The following is a 24,988-nucleotide window of genomic DNA, read 5'->3' as shown; positions in this document are numbered from 1 at the left end:
TAACCACAAGGAAATACTGTTTTTTTTCCTTATATTTCCACGCACCTCAATATCCATAAACACACTCTGACAGCACAGTCACATTCCTAGTAACATCCCAGCAGAGGCAAATATGTTGCTCAAACATTTCACTGTTTTGAGATTAAAAAATGAGCAAAAATTTATGGTATAACTAATGGTTTTGGGTACGCAATATATTTTAAATGCAGCCCGCTTTCATGAGGGTATTAACTATCAGCTCTATGAAAACCCAACCTTTTTAAGTGTTCTAAGATGGGAATCCCAAAATTATGGCACCCTAAACTCACTGGCTAATTTTCAGAGGTTCTTTATTATGTCTCTTCTGACTAAACTACCACTTGGTGGAAAAATGAAGCAAAACCCCTTATTTTGTAGCAAGACATATTCATGCCACACTCTTGCCTCTTCGTAACAAATGGGAAGATCTCTCTTACCCAGTCAGCATGGGGTAAGTACTGCAGCTTGTGAGTTACTAGCACGACAGTCCGCTTGTCTTCCCGCAGCATTTTCAGGATCCCTTCTTGCATGAGATGGTCACTTAAGTGAATATCCAGTGCAGAAAATGGATCATCCTGTCATAAGGAAAAGAGGTCAGCTTTTGGAGCCAACATTTATGGGATTTTAATACCAGTAAAACCAGTTAGGATCAGTACAGACAACCAAAAGAAGCCATCTGAAGATGAAAATTGTTCTGAGCAATGCTTGTCTTAAATTACATAACAACAAGCCTTGAACTGTCTTTCTGCAGTGAGCACTCAGACGTACGGTAAGACCAGCTGTGCGAATGCTATGATTTCCTGAGGCTTTCTGGGAACTCTCCTCTCTTAGCAGATGCGTTCCATAGCTACATAACTGCAGTACGTTGTTTGTCAGACGCAAGACAGTGCAGAAATATATGTCTATGGCAGATATTACACAAACTGCTCCAGGGACAGTGACAAAGAACACATTGTTATTTCCGTTGTACATAATTACCTTCTGATTATTTTTTTAATCCATACATCAAAACTCCATTAACAAAGAATCACAAAAGGAGAAATATTCATCAGTTTGATGTCTCTGCTCTGCTTAATTTATGACCCAGATTATCTTACTGAGTCAATTAATTATATGTAATCAATTTAGGCATAAGCTAATCTGTACCATCTTTTGGGGGACTTGTTTACTTAATTCTATCTATACGGAATTACAAATCTATTATTTCTGCTTGCACTACTAATATTGGCTGTAGGATTTACTTAATACTACTATTTCATACTATTATACTAAGCCCAGGATTTCTTAAAAATCAAATTTTGTTTTCTTTTTTCCAGAAATTTGCTGATAAACTAGGGTTGAGTTTGAATTAATTCAGATTTCGCTGAGTGACATAATTGCCATCAATTAGTTAGGGAGAGAGATAAGCAAAAAGATGAGTGTGTTAGAAAATGACCTTGAATTTTTATTCCCTTCGATTTTGCAACAATTTCTATTTTGACTGCATTACATACTTTAGTGTTGTTGCTTTCATGTATCTACAAAACCAAAAATAGCTGAAATCAACAGTAAGATAAATATGACCACTTAAGCTCTAATAAATCAGAGCATCATAACATAGTGCAATTAAAAAGTATGTTTGCAACACAAACACAGACCTGTGATACAGAATTTATCCGGAAAAACTTGTGTGCTCTATTTTCACTAAGCATGGACCTATGTGTTCAGCTTTACTGCTGTGCTCTTCAGCTCTGGCACCGACCTGAACATCATTCTGAGCTGAGTTTGTGCACAGCCACCTCGTATGCAATGCTGCACTTCTGCAAGCTGCAAATGCCAGTCCACAGAACATGACATTGCACTGTGGAGCCAGGAGAGGCTGTTCGTTAAGGCAGCACTCACCATATATGATTATAATGATGCATTGATTACAAGATACCTGAAAAAAATCGGTTCAGCTACAGGACTAGTCTGACATGTGACAAAACACGCCAAATGAATGAATGTAATTAAGAATAAAATATGTAATGAATTATCACGACCTTTTTTTCAGATCTGCAAAAGTTTAGGGAATATGAAAGGTTACTGAATATGAGGTGCACACTCGTGAGAACAAAGTTTCATAAGCATTTGTTTACAAAATCAGTCTTAAAAGAATTCAGTGCTTGCAAATACTAATATATAGGATTCCTGTTTATTTTTGAAAGATTAGTAACTGGAAGAGAGTTTCTTAGTTGGTGCTTTTACATTAGCAAACCACATGAGAACCTGCTGCTATTAGGAGATTAGTGAGCGTCCTGCACAAAAGGACAAAACCAAGTTACAGCCCAGTACTGGATCTGCTGAATTGCAGCACCTGGCCCAACTGCTCTCTGCTGTCCTGCATTCTGGTCAGTGCCTGGAAATGCCCCGCACACAAAGCAAACACATACTGACCAGCCTAATTACAGAGAAAGGTCTAAGTAACCTCCCAGACTTTAGAGGTCTAAGTAACCTCCCTGAATGTGTGCACAGCTTTTCTAATCCCATGTGACTCATGTCTGGCTGTCATAACAGCTGGATTCAAAGCTCCTTGAAAACTGAACTTAAGGAGGAAGTCCTAAATTGGAAAGCCAGCAAGCTCACCACTAACAAGCGTGCAGGATGCATCCATTTTCCCATCTATTAAGTTTTTAGAGCCTGCTCTCACTGCCTTTTCCATAGCACTTCTGTTGAAGCTGGGACAGGATATACAACAAGCAGTTCAGAGTGGGAAGACAGATTAGTTTGTTCCAGAAAGGAAACACCCCAGACACAGGACAACATTAATTTTAGGCCTGAGACAGCTTGGGAATTTTATGAATACATCCGAGACTTAAATTTCTAAGTACAAAACACAAGGCTCAGAAAGAAATTTCAATAGACTGGGAGGGCAAGCATCAGCATTTCAATTTATATCCTAATACCTATCTGTCTGCAGCATTTACAAAATGGTTCTTACCTGCAGGCTAGCTAAAAATGGATATAAAATAAACAGTGCACATTGGGCTTAGCTCAGTGAAGCCCAGTGTTCTATGTGTGTTACCCATGAAATAGTCTAAATGCTCGCATCTCCTGCTTCTGTTTGCAGCATAAACATAATGGCACCTACTCACCAGGAACACAACATTTGTCTGCTGGTAAAGTGCCCTTGCCACACTGATACGTTGGCGCTGCCCTCCAGACAGATTAATGCCCTGGAAATAAGCAGAAGAAAAACAATCAGACAGTTATAAAAATATCAATTGAATATTCATATTTTGATTGTATTATCCACGAAAGACTTTCTGTACAAAGAAACCCAGAGAAATTTTTCAAAAGCGTGGGCCTGCAATTCAGCTGGGACACAGTCCACAAATTGTTAGAAAAGCCAGAGCTGTACTCCATACATACCAGAGGAATAGGAAATGTTTAACGGCTTGTGGTGACATAATGGTGTAGGTGGCACAGATATTCTGCAGACAGAACTAGACTTCTACTCAAAGGTTAGCCTTACGAGTCTGTGTCCTGTTTTTTTAGCTATTATTTTTTAACTCTATGCTGTTACACTGTATCAGCTCCACTATATACTGTAATCAGTAACTGGTAGCTGGGAGGTCAGACCATACTGAGGTGAACATTACCTGTACTTGTTTTTGGCCCTTAGTCCCCTGCTACCACCCTGCTCTAAGTTACTTATCCTTCTGCGATCCACCTGCAGTTCCACAAACACCTTCAGCTCTAACAAGCCAGTCCTACTGCCAAAAGATGCTACCCCACCTTCTCCCTCCCCTCTACTTCCCTCCTGTCAAAAACCATTTGTTTGGCTACAAAATGAATTGGGTTAGGAACTAATCCATTTAAAAATAACATGGTAGCCAGTGAGGAGATTAGGCACAGAAATGTATCTTCAAAGGTATCCTTGTGCAGCATGGTTTGTTGGGGTTTTGAGGGGGTTTGGGTTTTTTGTTTTGTTTGTGACAGTGCCAGTATGTCAGAGTAAATTGTTTACAAATTTGTGACTTCTATTTCCTTTCTTGTCACCCCCTAATCTTCCCTGATGTGATAAAGCTTCATTTGCCATTGATTAAACAACTGCCCTTTTCTAAATGAAGGGGCTCTAAAAATCAGTGAATTATTTATTTTTATGTTACTCCTAAAGAAACCAAAAAATGCACTGTGAAGTCAGGATATCTGAGATAGTGGCCACAGAATTAGTCAAACATTCTGATAGCTGCACATTTAAATCATTGCATCTCACATAAATGACAGTGTTTCCATGTTTACTGAGCAATAAGCTTTCAGACTAATGACCCAGACCTACACTTAACTAAGAGATTACCTTTGTTGCCAAATAACCAGCAAGATTTTAAGAACACAACAAAATAATAAAACCCCCTCTATATATTTAAAACAAAAATAGAAGTCTGTAGCTGTTGACTGACCCTCTCTCCAATCTGGGTTTGGTCTCTGTGAGGAAGAATGTCAATATCAGGCTGGAGGGAACAAGCATCAATTACTGCTTTGTACCTGAGGAAACAAAAAAAGGTAATGCAAAATCCACACAGGTACTGCTAAAGAAGCACATTTCCTATCTGCAGAGGAACAAAAATTAACCAGCTGGAAAAATCACACAGTGGAAAATGCATTTGTTAGCCACTAATTTTTCTAATGGGATCCCTTTCAATCACAGGCAAGTATTTCAGCCAAGAAAAAGCATCTTAGGTCAGCTTCCCAATTAAAAATATTTAAGAGTTAAAACCAGGCAAAACAAGAACAGCTTCTTCCACAGTATGTTGTTACTGTTTAGCATTTCACTTTTTTCATGCCCAGGGTCTTTGTTGCTTGTTTCAGTATCCAAGGACGAGAAAAAAATGTATATAGGATATGAATACATAACCAACCACTTCTTTTAAGGGCAGTGGGACAGAATACCAACAATTAACTTTTAAATATTTTAGAACGTTTGGTGAGCATTTATACAGAATAAAAAGGCAGCCCGTTAATCCTTCACACTGTACCAAACACTGAAATTGTAATAAACAATATTCCCATTCCCAAACAGCTAATGCCCTTCTAAGACAGTTAAACTAGTCAACTAGGTGTATAGAAGAGAATACTGCATGCTAAACAAACACAGTTCTTGGGAATGAGAACACTTCTACACTCGAGTTCAAGTGAGACTGAACTCTGCTCCTTGCATCCTTCAGAAAAAACATGGTCAAAGGAGGACCGCGCAGAACTTAAGGTCTTTTGTCATATTCAGACAGGTGTGGTCTGTTACTTGAGCGTGAACTGAGGCCGACGCAACTCCACTACTTAGGGAAAAGGGGAGTAAAGCATGTAACAGTGCTGGAACCCATTACCTCTGTTTGTTAAAAGGGCTTTCAAATGTGATATTCTCTTCCACTGTGGCATTGAGCAACCAAGGCTTCTGCGATGCGTATGCTACTGAGCCTCTTTTCCTGGAAAAAAAAAACAAACCAAAACCCAACAGAGTTCCCAGCTTACCAGTACAGTAGGCATTTTTAGAAACCATTTTCTTGTCAAGGAAGAAACTGGTATTAACTCTTCAAAAACAGTCTTTCATTTCTTTTCTTTAGGTCAATCAACAGCTCTCACATCAAGGAAAGAAATAAGATGCTAAACTTCCAACAGAATACTGAAATTGTTCACCTAACTGCATTTCAGTTTGTTCCTTCTTTTTCTGCTCTGAGGTGGGTTTTGGAGAGGCCAGCTCAGTAAAGCTCTCTCTTGAGCAGTGCAGACGGCAGGAAGAAAATTACCAAAGACTGAATCCCAGCTCTGTTTTGATAGACTAATTAAAAGATGTATAGCAGATCACTAGTTAGGCAGCATATTTCAGGAGGGACATTCTAAAAAAGATATTTTTAAGGTGTTTAAAAAAAATAACTCCACACATGCAGAAAGGCAATTCCCTCTGCCTCCAACACATTTTCCCCATTCTAAGAAGAGAACTTGAGTCGTAAAGTAAATGGATAGCCGTGGGTAAAGTCTTTCTATGTCTATAAAGCCAAGAAAAGAAACACAGACAAAAAATATTTGCTAAATTTCCCCCTGTGGAATTGCCCCCATAATGTACCATCAGAAGGCAGAACTTATCAGGTACGGTCAACAGGATCTCACCATGCATATTTTATTTCATAGGGATTATTGTTATTACTATTTAAAAATAAAAGTATCTGCCTAGTAGTGAAGTAGTAGTGCGTTTGTTGGCTGTTGTGTGTTAAGGACCTCAGTAAGACAGAGCTGGGAGAGAGGCAACATTTTTTATTAGAGCAACTGATACTATTGTAAAACTCATTGGCATATCACTGTTTCTCCAGAAAATGGCCAAAAGAGGGATTATATGCCTAAAAGTATATCTGTTTTCTTTCCAGCTGTATCAGATAATCCAACAAAAAGACAGGACCTCTGATCCAGAGGTAGCCTTTGTCTGCTAGACAGCCATTACAGCAGCCTCTTTCTAGCTGGACCTGAATGCAATTCAAACCATGAGCTGCCAAAATACACCAGGCACTTTATCTTTTTTTATCAGGAGTTAAGGTCACTTGCCCTGCTCATTTTTTCAGGCTTTCACGAAGCTTGCTTGGAAGTGATTATAGGATCCAATTGTCCTTCATGACCTGAAAGAACACACAGTTACTCTACCCTGCTAATGTGCTTCCAAGTTCAAATATCTGATGGCTCATTAGAATTTAATTATGTTTTATGAATTCTCTTTATTGGAAAATGAAACAGAAACAAAAAAAAAAAAAAAAGAAAAAATACAGAAAAAAAATCCTCTAGGCAGCCCAGTTGGCAGTCCCAAAATCTAATTCAAAGAGCATTCAGTTCTGCCTCAAGAGGGAAGCATTTTTTCAATTAGTATGAAATTTTCATCCCAATGATTGAGAAAAACTTGCTCTGAGCATTCATTTCATTGCTTGAAACAGTGCCTTGCTGTTCTTAATTCTCAGTGTGATTGAAACATTACTTCTAATATATTTTTTGAAAAATAGTAGCAAAGTTCTGAGGAAAATGTTTTTACGACTTTTGTAAAAACTGTTCTTTTGTTCAGTGGAGGTACAGACACTGCCGGTAAGATGCACTCCATGCTAAGAACCAGCACAATGCCTGGGAACACCATTCACGTTTGGCTTACGTTCTGCTTTCAGGCCATCAGTGAGAATTAATTACTGCAAGGAACTTGGGAATAAGCAATGAGCTTGCCAAAATTCATTACGGACTTAGAATTTAGTAAACCCCTCTAAATTAATCTTAATTGCAAATTGACACTAGGATGGCATACAGGGTAGAACATGTTTTGATATAAGCAAAAAGCTTGCAAGTGCTCAATCGTATGAGAAATCTATTGTGTGTCTACAGTCCTTCTTACAATAAAGAGGCATCGAACAAAACTTTTACTGAAACAGAGAAGCTTGTGGCCAAAAATCCAGAGAACAAAATATTCTGAAACAGAGTATTCAACACTTTCTCTGAAAGCCTGCCCTGAACTGAATGCAAGCAAATAGCTTAGCAGACAAAGACTTACAGGGACTTCAATTCTGCGGGTGGAAGTAATTGCCTCCTACTCCCAGACTGCATAAACAAGCATGCATTTTCATCAATGGAGTGTACTTTTTTCCTTTCATAACAGAAGATAGACTAACCATAGCACAAAGAGGCAGACAGCAAAATCCAACTTACAATAAGTACGGAAAACCTTCCCTGAGCTCCCTGGAGACTATGTGCTTTGGCTAATAATAGGATCAAGCCTGTTCATTAATTTAGGATCAGAAAAAACATTGTCAAGATTGTTTGTTTAAAGTTATTAATCTATCTTCACATTTCATTTTGTTAAGTCCAGCAGGCTCAGCACACATTCAAATCACTGAAAATAAGACTAGTTAAAGTACATTCATATATGAATCTCAGTGCCTTAATAAACCTACCAAGTCTGAAATGCTGGCGATTTTTAAAAGAAAATAGATGCACTTAAAATGCAATGGAGTTATGATTCTAATGGAAGAGGAAATAATCCATTGCAAAGCCTTTCCTGGGTGTTTTGGATTGCTATGGCTTCATCTTGATTATTTTGCACAATTCATTAGTTTCTGGTATCAGTCAACAACTCTAAATTCAATGTTCTCCAGATGAGAGGAATGTGTACTATCCTGTCCTATAAAATTACTGCATTAACAAAAAAACCACACTTCCATTATTTTCTGCCTGATGGTATGTAATAGGACATTCTGATAATTGCCAGACCTAAATATTCAGAAGCATACTTTTTTTGCTGTTATTAAACTGCAAGGGTCACTTGCTTGCTTTCACCTCTAGAACTCGCAGTAGCTGGACACATCAACAACTTATTTCCCTCCTACAGAGGGACAACTCATGAAGTGCAGACACTTCTGAAGAATGTTCACAGACTCACAGAATGGCTGAGGTTGGGAGGGACCTTTGGAGGTTCCCATTAGTTTTTCAAGTGCTGTACCTGAATTCTGTGTCAACAGGAGATTCTCTCTCTGGGCTGCAGAAAACAAACACAACAGTTTTGGGTTTTTTTTAAATTCAATTATTTTTGACAATGCAGATAATACCTTAAAGTACTATCCCTATACTATAATTAAAAATACAGCCAAATGACTGCATAACAGAAATGAAACTTTTAAGTATGCTAAAATTCTGTACTATGTGACATTGACCTGAAAAAGGTATGATTAAAGCTTCAGTTTTGAGAAGCACTAAACAACCTTGTAGAAAGTACTCAACACCTATGAGCAAATGTTCAAGAGCTCAAAAATGTTATCCAGGATGCTAGTGCAACAAAACCACCAGACATATTCCTACAGCGTTTAACCAACATAACTCTGTCTAATATTCTTTCTACTTTTTAATACGCTTCCCATACTGCTATGCATATTATCTCACTGCTGTCCATCCCCATAACAGTTTCAAACATGTGAATGTCTAATTCTGATCATATTTCTTTTGTATCATAATGGGTTCAAATGGTTTCTCTTTAACTTGGCCCAGAAACGGCAGTCTCTCATATACAGAAAGCACTGTGAGATTCCCAAGTATCTTTTAGCATGAGACTTAGTTGTTAGATACATGGAACTCCCTCTTATACTATGCACAGACGGGAGCAGAAGTTTTGCAGGACTCAGTAAAACAACCAGGTAACAAGTCTGAGAAATAAGGTAAATGGGAGAGAAGAGGCTGATAAACCTAAAGAAAGGGCAGGAGAATAGCTGGTGCATCACAGAGCCAAGAAAATATTCTGGTCAGTAGAAGACACACAGTTTAGCATAAGTCAAGAAAAGGGACATCGCATGACATTTTTCTTCTGCCGATTTCAGTAACAAAGCTCTCACTGACTTCAGCAGGGATAGGGTTCATAAACCTTGTAAAAGTGACACTGGATGTTTGTGTGCCATGCTAAAATGACAACCAAAAATGACAACCACGTCAGAAAGCTTTACTCTCAGTTGATTTGGTGGATGTTCCCAAAATCCAAGCTGAGACACATTAACCAGGTAAAAATAATTTCAGTGCAAGGATCCCTTGCCAACAGATGGATGAATTTGCTGCTCCCCTCACCTCTCAGTTTGTGTGTGCCTGAAGAATGCTAGGCAAGAAAATAAACTTGTGACAGAAAGTAAAAAATGAAGAGAGGGGTAAACGGGAGAATTTGCTTTAATAAATGAAACCTTTAAAGCAATACTTGATACTATTTTTTAAAGTGTAGCATTAGGGAATAATCTCATTCAGACTTTAGGAAAGGGATTTTCAAAGACATGTAGGAAAGTTAGGATATGATTTTCAAAATGGCCAAAAGACAATGTCTTCATAAAGGAAATACAGCTCTTATTTTTGTAAATCACATACGTGGTTTTAAAAATTGTATCCTAAGCTAATTAAAGCAGTGAAAATTTCACTGATTTTCAGAATTATTACTCTGAAAATCTTAAGCACAGATTTTAGAAACCCTTGGTTCCTTGTTTTGATATCGATTTAACAGGAAGACCAATAATCACGTACAATACCATACCTGACATCTTCCCCCGTCTCACTGTCCGAAGAACAGCTGCATAGAAATAGAATAGAAAGCAAAGATTGTTTACTTAAGTAAGCATAGGCAATCTGCCCCAGAAAGAAAACCTATTAAATTCCACTTAGAGCACAGACTGCAAACATTATTTATCACAGAGCTGCAGTGCAGCATCTGTTCTTTCTGCGCAAACTGACTTGATTTTAGTGGTCAAAAAGAATTTGGTGACAGTTTTTTTTCCCTTATAAACATTTAATTTGACTCAACAAATAAAATCACCTCCACTCTGTCCTGGAGGTGCTAACAGAACTGAGAAGTCCTAGTATGACAAGAATGCAGTTCCATTAAAAAAAAAAAGTCTCAGGGAAAATGTACTGATACTTTTGACAATGTATTTTTCCACAGCAGTTACTGCACCTTTGCAGCACAGAATGGGTTAGTTTGAACCCCAAATCCCACCTTCAGTTGACTTGCAGCATGCTGTGTTCTGTGTCAGCCCTGTCCTTGGGGCCTGTGCCTGTATAAGCGTGGGTGGGTCTGAGGGACATACAAGTTTTGTTTTCGCTGTTTCTGAAGGTATAGCAAGACACAGAGTTCACAGACAGAAGTTGTTTTGACATGCTGACTGGCCATACTTATTACTGATGCTGAAGTCAGTTTAATTGACAAGAATGAAAAATCTGTGTGTCAAGTGCTATAAACAAAATCAAGGAGGAACAAAGCTTTTCATGCTTTAAAGAGAACGGTATCATTAACTTTCTGCTAACACCATTTGCTTCTAAATATCCGGGAAATAAAATTTTATCTGCAGTTTAAAAGGCTGGTTTGAGACACTTCCAAAAAGTTCACGTCTAGTAAGCAATGACCTTATCTAAATTCAATTTACTGTAGAACTTGAGAGAGCCAGCCAGCCACTAGTATCTTTATTCCAAAGGTCAGTGTACTGAACAAAGCTTTTCCACAGCTGCTGCACACTGCACTGGTCTTCAGTGACTGTGTGAACTCAGTGGCACCTTCTGCAAGAAACTGTGAACCTGTTAGTGACACGTTCTTTACAGAAACTACCAAAGGGCTGAAACAGCAAATATCTTTTGCAGCCCTTGCATGCACAACACAAGGACCCTGAACAAACATGGGTTCCTGCTTCATGGACCACCCTGAAGGCCAGGCATCCGTTCTACCAAGGAACACCCTGACAATTTGCAGCATGTAGTATTTGTGCATGCCAGCAACCCCCTCTCCTCAGTGCTCTTCTCCTACACCAGCCTGTGAGACAGGCAGAAAACTGTGCAGCTCATATAATCCATCAATGCAGCTGAAGAAGCAGAGATGAGCCAGGGTCCCTCCTGGCAAGCACAATTCACCTGTGCTCACTGCAGATGTGCAACTCTGCTCCAGTTTCTGCTCAGAAACCAGGGTGAAGTGTCACGCTCACAGGGCATGAATGATTTTCTGAGAGTAACATGAGGTGCAGCAGTGCACAGCAATGTCCTGACTTCCTCAGCTGGCTGTGTTCCTTTGCTATACAGCCACAGGTGCTGTGTGCATGTATTGGGAGATCAATTCCCTCATCTGTGCTTCTGTTTCTGTAGCCAGAAAAAAATTAATTCTTCATTTTGATTTTTAGCTCAGCCTTTTCAATCCACTTTGTCCCCACCTCAACTTTGTTTCATCCCTCCTCTCCCCCTTTCCCCACATATTCCTGGCAATTAAAAATGCATTTATCTCCTACTAGTGTTGAAATGTCAAAGTAATGTATGTTTGATAATAAGGTCTAGATCTAATTTTTCAAAGCATATGGATGTCTAAAGATGCAAATATGTGCCTACTGAGATTTTCAAGCCTTCAGATCTCTATTTCCAATTTAAATCAAGTACCTAGATGTTTCTGAAAACTCCAGTAAACATATATTTATAAAAATCAATGTACTTTTTAGGCAAAAAAACCCCACTTTAAAAATACTGTCATTTGATGAAAACAGTCAACCCCGCATCAAATAGAAGAAAATCCACTGTTAACAGCCTTAACACACGTAGCACTTCCTTCGCATATAGGGACTCTAGATTCACATGGGAGTATTTCTATGTTGTTTAGAAATTACTGATGTAATTTTGTTTCAGCCAACTATTTCCCATTTAGGTCAATTTTCTGATATAATTTACTCCAAAAAGACTTATACAATAAAGTGCACTTGAACTGGGACTATTTAAAGTGAGATACTGCCCAGAAGAAATTAGCATGGCATATACTGTAATTTATTTACTCAATAACCAGTCAAATTCTATTTACCATCTGTACAGAATACAAATAATGATTTCTCTATTTTTGTTAATCTCTAACCATATTATAAAATAGTTATGCTGAGATGCTCTCAGCCTGCTTTGGACAGGGGGCAGTAATCTGAGATGGATCTTCCAGGAACACACTGCAATACAAACAGCAAAATAAAATCACAAATGAGCCAGTGCTCACTTCTGATTAGCCGATTCCTAGCCCAGGAATAAATTAAATCTCTTATTAAGGTTTTGAAACAAATAATTTTTATAGGAAGCAAATGAAGATGATATGCAGCAAATCCTGTTTTATCAATAGAGCATGGAGGCACAGAGGAGGGAAATGACTTGTGCAAGGTTATCCATTAGACCAAAGGAAGGGCCAGGAATAGAATCCAGATTTCCTGAGCACTGACTGACATGTCAGCAGGATGTATCCTTCGTCTTCATAGCTGTGACCTTGGAGGAAGGGAAGGGGAAGGAAATTTGGAATGAAATAATTCAAGACTATTCTGTAACGTGAATGACTGAAGCCAAGCATTAATCTCATCCCAAACAGTGAGCTGTAACAAGGACCTTACTGATTTTGGTGACACATTTTATTGGCTGAGCTAAGACTACAGGCTCTGGTGATTACTCGATAACACTACTCTTCCTTGAACCTGGGATAATGTTGCATGTACCTGGTCAGCCATTAGTATTTTCTTATCAAATTAAGGGAGCTTTCATCTGATAGCTTTAAAACACAGGTGTGCTCTGCCTGCATCTATCATCCTGAATAGACCAGTGCACATGGTGGCAGCTCTGAAAGATGAGACAAAACATAATCTGTCCCAGTGCAGCCAGCACTTAGAGTGCTAAGATTGTTTGAGCCAGCAGCCCCTTTATACATATCTGACAGATAGCAAAGCAAATGTGATAACAACTGAATTTTACCTTGTGATACTTTGGCACATATAGAAGACACGAAAACCAGTTCTGACCTTTACACTGTTGTGAAGCACATACTTCTAAACAAGGGCTATTTAAAAACACAGTCTGATCAGAACCATCATGTCATCTGTTTTAGTTTAGGATCAGACATTCAAATTACACTTCTTAATCATATTATGTCATCTATAAAAAATTACAGCCTTGCTGAAATGAAATTAGTCCACCTAATAAGGCTGCAAGGATTCTGTATGGTTCCTCACCATACTCTGATTTTCTGCTTAGGAAGTATGTTTTAATGGATAAATCACCACATTTTGAAACTTTGGCTTCTGTTCTTGTCTCCCTCACCAGCTGAATAGGGTCACCTTCCTATGTTTCATTTTCCCCACCTATAAAATAGGGAAACTTCCTTCCTTGTGGTATTACTATTAAAGCATGTTCAGTTCCGAGTTGTGTGACTGGCTTACACATGAAGGCTGGATATAAATTAATATCTCTCTACAAACACTCAAGGAATGAGTGAGAATTGTTTGACAGAATCAGTGCAGAACTCAGTGGGTAACAATGACACTGTCCATCAGAGTGTGTGGATTTGACTTACAGTTGCACTGCTATTCCTTCATTCCCAATCAGATGGAAATAAAATTAAGTGTTTCTCTAGGTTCTTCCACAATTTGTCAAACTTTACCTACAAATAATTGTATCCCAAAAGTCAAAGCGTAGTCTGTATAGCTAGGAAGTCTGGTACTGTAAAATAAACATGCCAAAATATTCACACACATTGATCACTCAGTGTACTAGAGATGGCAATAATTTACCGGAAACCACATACAGGAGGTACAATGTATTATACCACGTGTCATTTAGTTTGAGGACCAAGACACCAAGCCCTAACAGTACACCTGTTGAATTCAGTAGCATTTTTTCCCTCCCTTCATGGCCAGTACAAAAGTTAGACACAAGTATGTTCCATAACTGGTTGTCAGAGCGCAGCTGCTGCATCCCCCTGGGAAAGGAGGGAAGGACGTGACAGTCTCCCTGTTGTCACACCAGGCAGGATGCACTGGGGGAGTACCCCGAGGTCATTGCCACTTATAAAAAAAACCCTTCAATTTCTCAGGCACTAGCCCAGCGCTGGGATGAAGGACATATATAAAAGCACAGACAAGGACTGCTCCTAGTGAGCCAGCACCTCTTTATGGTTCCATTCAAAGACATGAGCTCAGGACTGAAAGCTGCAAATGCCATTCTGTAGAAGGACAACACTTCAAACTAACTAATTCTGATCCCAAATTAGTAACAATTTCACTCAGGTTAAGTTGCTGGAGTGCAGAATGCCCAAGTACCGTTACCCATTCCTACTAACAGAACAGATGGCTTGTTTGACCCTGGCTGGGAGTTCTTTCTGATGTGCTGCTCTCCTACCACTTAGGGCAAGTTTTTAATCTTGACTGTACACCTACAAACCCCCTGACTCCACAAACAGCTTCCCAGGATGGATTTTGGCTTTTTTCTGCATTACTACTCAACTCAAGTTTTAATTTTTAAATAGCACTACCTGCTCCAGAATATGTTCCCAGAGATCTTCTGCATCTCACCAAGTATGGCTAGCAAGAGAGATGACTTACCGCAGCCAACCTGTCCTACAATCATTGTTAGCTGACCTGTGAGAGGGAAAGGTACATGTAAGCTTCTGATTTACTAAATGCTCATGGAAAAACATCTTATTCTGTATACGTGATGTCCTTTTGTACCTTGAGGGATTCGGATATCAATGTTGGACAATGCTGGAGGACCTTCAGGTGTCCAAGTGAAAAATCCGTTTGTGATCTATGCCAAGATGGAGAGAAACAAGAAACAAAAAACCGTCTTTAGAGCCAACTTCTTTTTTCAACATCAGAGACACTCCCTCTGTTTTCATTACACTGACCATAGGAGCAGAGTTAGCCTTTGCTAAATGCAGGAAACAGATTTGCAGGTGACTGGTTTTGTAAGGGCCTGTATTCTGATGTGCAAGAATCTCTGATTTCAAACAAGCACAACAATTAGAAAACTATGGAAAATTCCTGAGGAAAAAGAAGTTGCTGTTTAAGGTTTCTTTCGTTTTGTTATTTGTAAGGTGAGCACATGAAATAAGTGAAATTATGATGACACAATTACACTATATACAGGGGCATGGCTTGCTCTCTGCAGAGCACTGCATGTCACTCTATACACACTGCAGCATATATGGCAATCACGTGGCCCAAAGTCCAAGCAGATTTGCAGAACTTTCCACAGAAATTAGATACTGCTGCCTATTATGGTATATTTCTTTGTATTTCTGATATGATTCTCAGATATCCTACCCTTTGCTAGATACAGAAATCTTTTCACTGAAAAAGACTAAAAACAAGAAACAAAGCCTGTTCAGGACTTTAAATGGACGAGATTTTCATGGATACTCTGAAAAAGGAAAAAGCCTGCATTTATACAGGACCCTCTTCTTTCACTTTTTCAGAGCCACTGAAGCCTTCAAAGCCTTTCAGCAATGCAAAGTACAACATTTTTTGATCTGAAAGAGTGGAATGGGACACTTTTATCCTACTCTGGAGAAAAAAAGTGATATTCTTATCTTGGGAAACAACCCGAAAAAATGAGCAAAAGAAAGCGCAGTGTTCCTCCTCCCAGATTACTGAAGGCAGCCAGAGGTTCCTGTCTCAAAAAATGCCCCTTCATGGGCAACGAGCTGCAGATAGACAGGAACTGCAGAAGTTCCCTGACCCAGGTGCCACTGGTGACAATGATGTCAGCAGATGGAGCCAAAGATTATAGCTGTCCTGGCTTTCTAGTCAAGACCTTATAAATACTGTCCTTACAGAGGTTACTGCTCTGGCCCCTCCTTTCTGACAAACTCCTTCGTTGTCACTCCAGGCTGTCTTTTGATCCAACACCACCCCCTCAAACCATCTCTCAAATATTCCTCTTTTTTTCCTGGAAGTCTATTCAAGAAGGATTGTGCACCAAAGCAGCAGGTCACATGACAGTCTCTAAAAAAAACCCGAGAGCACTACCAGTTGTTCTGCTTAGTCCCATGAAACTGAATTATTAATTCTCTTGTGCCAGAAATGCAAATGTAATAGTAGAGCTCCTAAATACACAGCATCATCACTATGACAACCATCAGGGGTTTCATTACTTCTAGCCATTTCTACAGCAAATCATGAGCAGTCTTCAAAGTGGCATGGGTATTTTTAATTTTTTGTTCAAAGAAGTGAGGTCTTTGGTGGTTAGTTTTTAACTTCATCTTGAAGCCTGCTAGGAACTGCAGAAGAGGAAGGGAAGACCCTTGACAAAATTACTTTAAGAATGTCTAAAACAAATTATTTTCAATTTTCTTCATACCATATTTCTGTATAGGCATTAGAAATGGAAGAAAGTCTCTGTCATACATAAAAGGTTGGACTAGATGACCGTTCAAGGTTCCTTCCAGCCTGGGCTGTTCTATGTTCTAAGCTGGAAATTTTTGTCATGAGAACAGGGCTAATGACTTAAACATTTAAACAGAAAATTGCTGAGTGAAATCTAGAGGGACATACAAGGCTAATCACAACACAGATGTCAGTAGTCAATTCTTAAAATGTAAGACAGAAAAGAAAGGTGGAGGTTAATCTCTGACATGAGCACAAGTGTCTGACAGTACACATCACATTCTGGTTACTGGATTTGAAACTGCCATCTGAATACAAAAGCGACTATTAGTGAGCCATAGTAAGTGTTATTAGAGTGACCTTCATATCACCTTTACACAAAAATCATCTGGTTCTGTGATGTTAATGGGTCTTCTTGTGTGAGAGCTGTAATTGTTCCAGTCCTCCCTGGCAGGCCTCTTGCGGTTAACAACTTTGAGTGGCTGTGCAAAATGAGAAGGACAGAAATAAGCAGTAATTGGAGGCAGTACCAGCAAAATACCCTAAACACAAGCAACCATGTTACGATCTATACAGTTCAGGGTATTAAAAAAAGAGTTTTTGCAATTGCAAGAAATAATCAGTAGGAAGTGGAAAAGTGAAAAATTTATCCTGGGTACAAATTACTCCAGCCACTTCACCTGCAATTAAACAGCATTACTCACCACCGCCTGGTATTTGCTGTGATTATCTGCACTTCTTAGCTCTGAAGATTTATCATGCTCTTCTCCAATCTCCTCACTTGACAGGAATTCACTCAGTTTCTGCACACTGAAAAAAACAATCACATCTCAACCTGGAATGCAAAACTTTTGTTCACTGCAATGTTTATTACAAAGCATCCCTTTTAATACTTCAACAACTGTCTGCTGTGTAGCTTGTTTGGTTTCATTTTGGTACAGGCATATGAAAATGTGCAATGAGAAGTTACTGCAAGGAAGCTGACAAAACCTACCCAGTTGCTTATTAACAGCTACAATATTTTAATCATTTGTGCAGATGCTTCTCAAGTCTTGTCTTTTCTGACACCACCAGAGAGATTAAACAGCAGATTTTTTCAGGCATTTGGTGGGATGCAGACCAGCTACAACAGCAGCTCCTTTCGAAGCCATGTGCTGAAGTAAAATTCATGTTATTTATATTACTGAAGTGTTGCTCGGTCAGTTTTACTGAACAGTCTTATGAACACTAGCAGTCTGATGAAATCTGTGCTCTGTGAGCTAAATTCAAACAGATATAATGAAATACATACGAAGTGTATAAGGTAACATGAAAAAAGAATATACCTTAACAGCACAGTGTTCAACAGAGGAGCTACAAAAGGAATCCTGACAACCCGCAACAACTGAGAAGGCATAAAATCTTCACAAGCTGCTCAAGATTTAATTAGCTAAGAGATAATGTGCCTATATTAGGACATTTAACAGATCACAACATCAATTTTATCTCTGTACCTGACTTTATAAAATTTACGTCTAATCTACTCACAGGGACAGCAAATGAAATTTGTAAAGGAAGTCAATTGAATCATGAACTCAACATCAAAGGGCCTCAAATAGCTGGAAATAAGTTAACTGTCAGTCTCCAAAACAATAAAGTGCCAGAAGGCTGTAAGTTCCTAAAAATAAATTTATGGACAAGGACTGAAAAAACTGATTTCAATATTTAGCCTTATGCTAATTGTGGAAAAACAGGCAAATGATGCCACTGTAGCATAGTGATAGGTGGCTATCTGTTAGCACGAAAATCTTAAAAAATAAAAATAAAAACCCAGCATTTATTTTGCACTGCACTGCCAGGGATTTCTTCTTCAGAAGGAGACTTAGTTTCCTCCCAGAACCTCATGAGATACCCCACTGGTGTCAAAACAGCACCTGGCCAAAGGCAGTACAGCACTGCTTACAGCAGGCTCCCTGTACAGTCAGCACTTGTCCTGCAAGTACGGAGCCAACCCACCTGGGGACTCCCTAAGAGAGAACTGGTTCTGCAGCTCTTCTGCCAACCTGCCCACTTGCTAGTGGCAGCTGGGGACTAAGAGACACACAGTGGGGTGAATTTAGCTGGAGCAGGTACTACAATCTAAGCAACTGACAAGGGGGAGAATAACTATTTGGGATGGGAGAGGAGGACTACTACATAATTGAGGCTCAATGTTGGCCCAAAATTCCTCAGGGGGAAGGTCTGTTATCTCAAAGGAAGGAATTCGAAGCCTCACCTCTATTTGCACAAAGCTCTGGAAAACAGGGCTAGGAATGATCTTATCTTTTTTGTTCAGTGAACCAGATGTTTAAAAGAACATTTTGAATGTCTTTAAATGGACCAAATGACGGTTGAGATGCTGCCTATATCGAGTTGGTGTGCAGCTGCACCTGCATTCTCTATAGGAAAATTACACTGACATTTGAATAATTGCTCTGAAGGTAAAAAGAGTAGATAGAGAAGTCCCCTGTGTATCTGCTCCAGGGTCTAGAGGGGGAGGAAGAGAAGGCAGCAAAAATATTCTTGAACCATGCATACCCAAACAAGACGCCTAAGCCATTCTATAGTTTGATTTTTACTCTCTGCTCTCTGGTTGTGTCTCAAGGTATCTGTACTCTAAGGGCCGAGACTTCTCTCTGCAAGCCCTCTGCCCAGTGCTCTGATTAATTCTGGAACTGCTGCTCCTGTGGCAATTACTGAGGAAACACAGTACAGCAGTGAGAAAAATCTTTTGTTAGAAGCAGGAACTCATATTTCAGGATGCCAAACTGTTCTACACTCTTAAAGAACAAAAACATATGTTTTCTGCAGAGCTCTCACTGACATTGCACTTTCACTAGTATTTCAATATCTCCAGGGGGGGAGCTTATTTTTAAGCCACAGAACACACGTATTGATTAAAACGTGGTTATTTACACAGCTGACTGAAAATGCTGTTTCATATTGAACCCAGGAAGATACATAATGCCGCTCTTGCTACTTGACCTTTGCTGATGGAAAATTGCACACTGAACCCTTTGTCCTTGAAGGCCTCACATGTAAGAAATACATCAAGTGGCTGCTCAGTTTTAATTTGCAATGGCACAAGCACTCTACATATTAAAAAAGATTTTCAAAGAGACAACAGACTTTCTCACCTTCCTGAAGACTTTAAACAGCTCCTCCTCTCAGAAGCAAACACCCTAGCTCCATAACTTGGAAAATTTGCAGGAGCCCTAGGTAGAACAGAAGCTCTAAATCTGTTTTACCATTGGAATCAATCAGAGTTGTTCTGATAGTGTCAGTGACAACCCAGGAGGATGCTTTGCAATCACGCACAGGTGTAATGATTAAAGATACCAATGAGTTTACTATTTGTAGAGATTATTGCACTGATTATTGATAGCATTCTACATCAGAGACTGTAGCCAATATCAACACAGCAGGGGTTGTGAAGTGCCTGAGATGCAAAGCCAGTAACACCTTTTTAATATCTTTTACGTGCTGGATTCACTGCTGGACCATCTTCCGCTTCACTCAGTTCCTTTCTCTCACTACAGGAGAAGCTGTCTTGTACACTCTCTAAAACCAATTAGAATATCTCAGCCTAAATAAAGCTGAAGTACAACTTTATCAAGTTAGGTTACCTTTACCTGATTCTACTGATCAGCTGCTTACTAGCAGGAAGGTGTAACAAACAGCAGGACACGGTTATAGCAAGGAGCCAGTGCTCAACTGGCACAAACACAGCATTCTAGTAACTGTCCGCTTTTTCACATTTACCAAACGATTCAAGCAAGAATGGGCTTGCATAGATGGAAAATATCTGGCACATGCGTCCAAAACATTGCACTGAAGGACGGGGTACTCAGAAGACACATCTGGAGTACTGCTACAGAGCGATGCGCTCTGGAACACTGCCTGGGTCACTGAGACACAGCAGCCAGGAAGACAAAGATCATGTCAACTTTGTCACAGAGGTTGAGCTGGGGGATTCCTGTCAGCACCACAAGCGGCAGGGCAATAGCCTGATAACAAAATGATAACTACAGAATAACTCATGAAGAACTCCCGGCTAGCAACAATTAATACTTGGTTGATACTAATTGCTTTAGAATTGTTCCTGCAGCACTAACAGGCACACAATTAATTTACAAAGAAATCCTGAAATGAGACAAAATAAATGCCCATTACCGGTGTCAGTGAGGGACCCCAGATACTTTGCTGGCTGCAATCTCAGCATGACAATTTGCCATGACTCTAGGGACCACCACAGTGGCTGCAAAACATTTCATGCCAGCCGCTGACACTCTCAGATTTCACACTTCTTAGGAAAGGACACAGCTGTGACTTTGCACTGTCAGGGAATTTTGAAACAGTGAGAACAATCTCAGCCTCCTGCTGTAGTCTCCTTCCATCTCCAAAGCGACACAAAGGCAATTAAGCAAGGCCTGGTGTCCTGTGTCTGTCCCATAGTTGAGACAAGCTCTTAAGACAGCTATATCGGAGGTCACAAAGAGGTCCTAACAAAGTAAGAAGCCCAAACTCTCTCCTCTTCCCCTGTCAGTCAGGTACAGTTACGCTGCAAATGAAAAGCATTAGGAGGTTTTTACACAAATCTGTTGATACTCAAAGTAAAACTCCCAGTGAAACAGCAATTTCTACCAGTTGTTATTACAGTTTTTGAACACTCAGAGAAACATAACCATAAGAAAGCAAAAATTCATCAAGTGTGGACTAGACATTTAGTCACTAACTTACTCTCACACTTAACAGTGATTTTTATGGGGGGGTTTTATTTGTTTGTTTGTTTATGTAAGTCTAACGCTCCACTCTCAGGCAGAGGGTGGAGGCTGAGCACAGTCTGAGAGATACCTGCTGAAACACATGATTACCTTTTTCCCTTCTATATGCTTGATGGAGGGAAACGCGTGTGATTTACAAAACTAAATCTTCAGTAAGTTTTCACTTCCTTTCTTGTCACCACATACACATTGCATGCAGTACCAATATAGCTCAACCCATTCTCCACAACAAATTACTAGGGGTGGACAACATAATATTGGTTGTGACTATTGTATCAGCAAAGAACTTGGCCCACACGCAGGAACCAAGGGAACCATGCAAGAGAAAAAGTTGTGAAGAAATTTACAACAACAACAGATAAATCATCACCACACTATTTTTAAACTTACAATTGTAAAATGAGAAATACATACATTATCAGAAGTCAGAGAGGTTGCAGCAAAGGTATTGATTTTACAGTTCTCACCTTACTAATGCTTTGACAGTGGATCTAACCACACTGGAGAGCAGGAACAGTGGAGACACAAGAATATGAAACAGGGAGATGGAGGCAAATGCCACCGATGGGGAGAAGTCAGCCTTTCTTGTGAGATGAGCATGGACCACAAACGTCTACAAAGAGACAGACATCATGATCAGTATTTTGTCATAAAGAAGGAAATGCACAAGACTTTGTGTTTTGTAAGCATTTAATTTACAAAATCTTAATTTATACTCTCTTAACAGTTTGGGGACATGCTGCATACTCCAGGCTACTTCTGGTCACAGATGACAAGTGGGCACTTTCCATTCTCTCCCAGAGGAACTGCAAATGTGTAGCAGGCTTGTGTCCTGTCCTCCTCTTTCCTCATTTCCACATCACTTGGACTTGAAAATGCAGCTGTAATTAACATGACTTAGAAAAGTCCATACTTACTATAAGTACAGCTGCAATTGGTATTGCTGCATTCATAAAGACTGTGAAGGAAAACACATAAGAACATTTAGAAACAATTTCCATTCAGATACGCTAAGTGTTAAAATATTACTAGCACTGGTTTACAATGGTATTTTCTATGCTTAAGACAGAAAAAATGTGCAAATATCTACACACATCAGTACATTTTTAAATAATGCCTAAGGTTTTCTTCACTTCAAGTCATCAGAACAGACAGAACCCAGCAGCACATCTGGAAAAAGATGACTGATTTACCAGTGTTGAGCCGTGATCGGTTCACATGCTGTTCAGGCGAGGGATGCTGCAGGTCTGTCTCATGACAGGCAGAAAGGCTGAGCTGGGACAAGGTCTGGCAGGAGACCTGAATCCCTGACAGTGAGAGGAGAGGAGACCCAGCAGAGGCTGCTCGGGCCATGGCGCTGGGCCTGCCCTATGGCAGCTGCATACCCAGCTCTGCCCCTCCGCAGCCGGCGCAGCACCTCCCGGCAGAGCCAGGGGCACATACATCAGGTTGTGACTGACTTCTGGGGCACCGCTTCTGAGGTACGGGCTTTGAGGCCCCCTCAAGTTTCAGGGTGCAGTTCAAAGAGTAAGGAAAGATTAGCAGCCCTGCACTGTATTGTTGACTTAATTTATCCTTAATGAAGGATTTACTCATCATTACTCCTGCTTTGTCAGTCTTGGCTCCTTTGTCAATCTCCTGGGAGCTCTATACAGGTTCTAATGGTACCTAAATGAGGTAGGGCTTTTGTTTCCGCGGGCCCCAGGTTATTAAAATGCAAACAATGAACCGGTTTCCTCCCTGACCTTGAACATCTGTCTTGGTGCCCCAGATTCACCCCCTACAGCAACTCATATACTATAGCATTCAGAAATCATTAAACAGCTGGATGGAGAGAACCAAGCAAATACCATTTCTGTACAGGGATCTCTTTTAGGTTGAACAGGCACATGAGTAAGGAATTCAATAACAACTAGTTATCCATCGGGGACTTTGAGTCAGAGCCAGAACTACCCCACACATCTGTCCCCTCTTCACCTTTTTGTTTTGATCTTAGCTCAATTTTAACTCATAAAGTAAACAATAGAGAGAAAGTTACTTTGCTTCTGACAGATTAGGCAAAAATTCACAGAAATAGTAAAATAATTACTTTCTTTTTCTGTCTTTCCTGAATATGTAGTGTATACAAAATCCTGTAAAACCAAGCATAGCATAATCTTACTAATCACTACGAAAAAAATTACATAGGAATCTTCTCTGCTACAGTTAAAGAACTCACCGTCAAAACTCAAAAGGTGTCACTACCAACTCTGCAACCCAGCTTTGATTTTGGTGGGTACATTTCATTAAAATTATATGAAGAACTCATTTCTGTAATTGCTCTTTCAGTACACAAGAACAACTCCATGCACATACAAACTGGATGCAGGCACAGGGGCGAGGCAGAGGAGATCCAATTTCCATGCAGTCTTGAAATGGAATTTTCTTGTGGTCTAGCCAACACTGCCCTGAAACTTGTAGGTGTATTTTCTGTAACCCAATGCAAATCTCTTCTCATGAATCTAAGTAGCTCCAACCACATTCTTTCATTCACGTTAATAGCTAGGTATACTTAGAAGAGTATCCCAGAGTCTATTCAACATTGTGCATTTTAAAAAGTATATTAAAAAAATATCTCATTTCTTATTGTTCTGGGAAGTGTCTACCTTTCTCTAGATCAATAATACATAAAATCTTGGTCATCTCCTGCCTTTTTCTTTCTTTCTTGAAAAATGAAATCACACATTCACTATAACATTAGCAAACGTGCTTTGTGCTGATTATGCCTGTCATTTTATTTATACTTATGATAAGAAAAACAGCAAGTTCTCCTTTATTTATGTTCCCTATATAGTCTGCTAAAACGCAAGTTTGTATAGATCAGTAAAATTTCTGCTTAAGATGGGGTGCAAGGCTGGGGGAAGGGTTAGCTGCACTGCTACCACGCTGTCCAGTTACCCTGTGACTGGGCTGAAACTACAGGAACCCTTTATAAGCCAAAATTACATGCAACATTCACATAACAAAGCTGCACTGGTTTACGCCAGCTGAGAAATTATCTGCTGTGTCTTACATACACAAAATATCACACGTAATGCAAACAAGAATGCAAATGCAAACACTGAACATTTGAAGATGCATCAGTAAATATTTAGAATTGTTTATAATAATACAGGTTCTTATTTATGTCACTATTTCTCTACCAAATAGTCAGTACTCTGGGGATGAATTCACCTTTTCCTAGCTGTTACAAACAATACTGCGAGGATCAGCTCCTTCAGTCCCACAGCTGAACCTGGGGCTCTGACTATAAATAGATTTTAATGCGAGACGAAGCAGTGCAAAGACAGGGAGCCCATCTGTGTTGATCTGGGTGTAGGATGGAGTTTCTGGTCATACAGTCTACTCCAGCTAAATTCTGTATTATGTCAAAATGGAAACTCATCTCCAAGCCCAGAGAGCTCAGGATCCCCAGGGAGAAATTATTGTCTCAGAAGACAATGAAAACCTCAACTTAATGTCAGTTAGATTCAGTGG

At 39.6% G+C, this 24,988-nt stretch overlaps 1 protein-coding gene across 1 annotated transcript in view; it reads right to left on the bottom strand.

Moving 5' to 3' along the window:
• The window catches only part of ABCC8 (ATP-binding cassette, sub-family C (CFTR/MRP), member 8), a gene marked incomplete at its 5' end in the record, with an annotated part of 72,939 nt that overhangs the window by 22,976 nt on the left and 24,975 nt on the right, over positions 1-24,988 (bottom strand). Inside the window, 12 exons of the mRNA XM_010079066.1 lie at positions 456-593; positions 3,132-3,212; positions 4,440-4,524; positions 5,361-5,459; positions 8,495-8,530; positions 10,055-10,090; positions 14,819-14,924; positions 15,015-15,090; positions 17,042-17,152; positions 17,375-17,480; positions 21,940-22,085; positions 22,390-22,430. Of these exons, the coding sequence (XP_010077368.1) occupies positions 456-593; positions 3,132-3,212; positions 4,440-4,524; positions 5,361-5,459; positions 8,495-8,530; positions 10,055-10,090; positions 14,819-14,924; positions 15,015-15,090; positions 17,042-17,152; positions 17,375-17,480; positions 21,940-22,085; positions 22,390-22,430 (1,061 nt within the window). The remainder of the gene's footprint in view (positions 1-455; positions 594-3,131; positions 3,213-4,439; positions 4,525-5,360; positions 5,460-8,494; positions 8,531-10,054; positions 10,091-14,818; positions 14,925-15,014; positions 15,091-17,041; positions 17,153-17,374; positions 17,481-21,939; positions 22,086-22,389; positions 22,431-24,988) is intronic.

This window comes from Pterocles gutturalis, unplaced genomic scaffold (genome assembly GCF_000699245.1).
Source record: "Pterocles gutturalis isolate BGI_N339 unplaced genomic scaffold, ASM69924v1 scaffold8081, whole genome shotgun sequence".
NCBI lineage: Eukaryota > Metazoa > Chordata > Aves > Pterocliformes > Pteroclidae > Pterocles > Pterocles gutturalis.
Note: the sequence above shows the minus strand (reverse complement) of the source record. Positions and strands in the feature narration are given on the sequence as shown.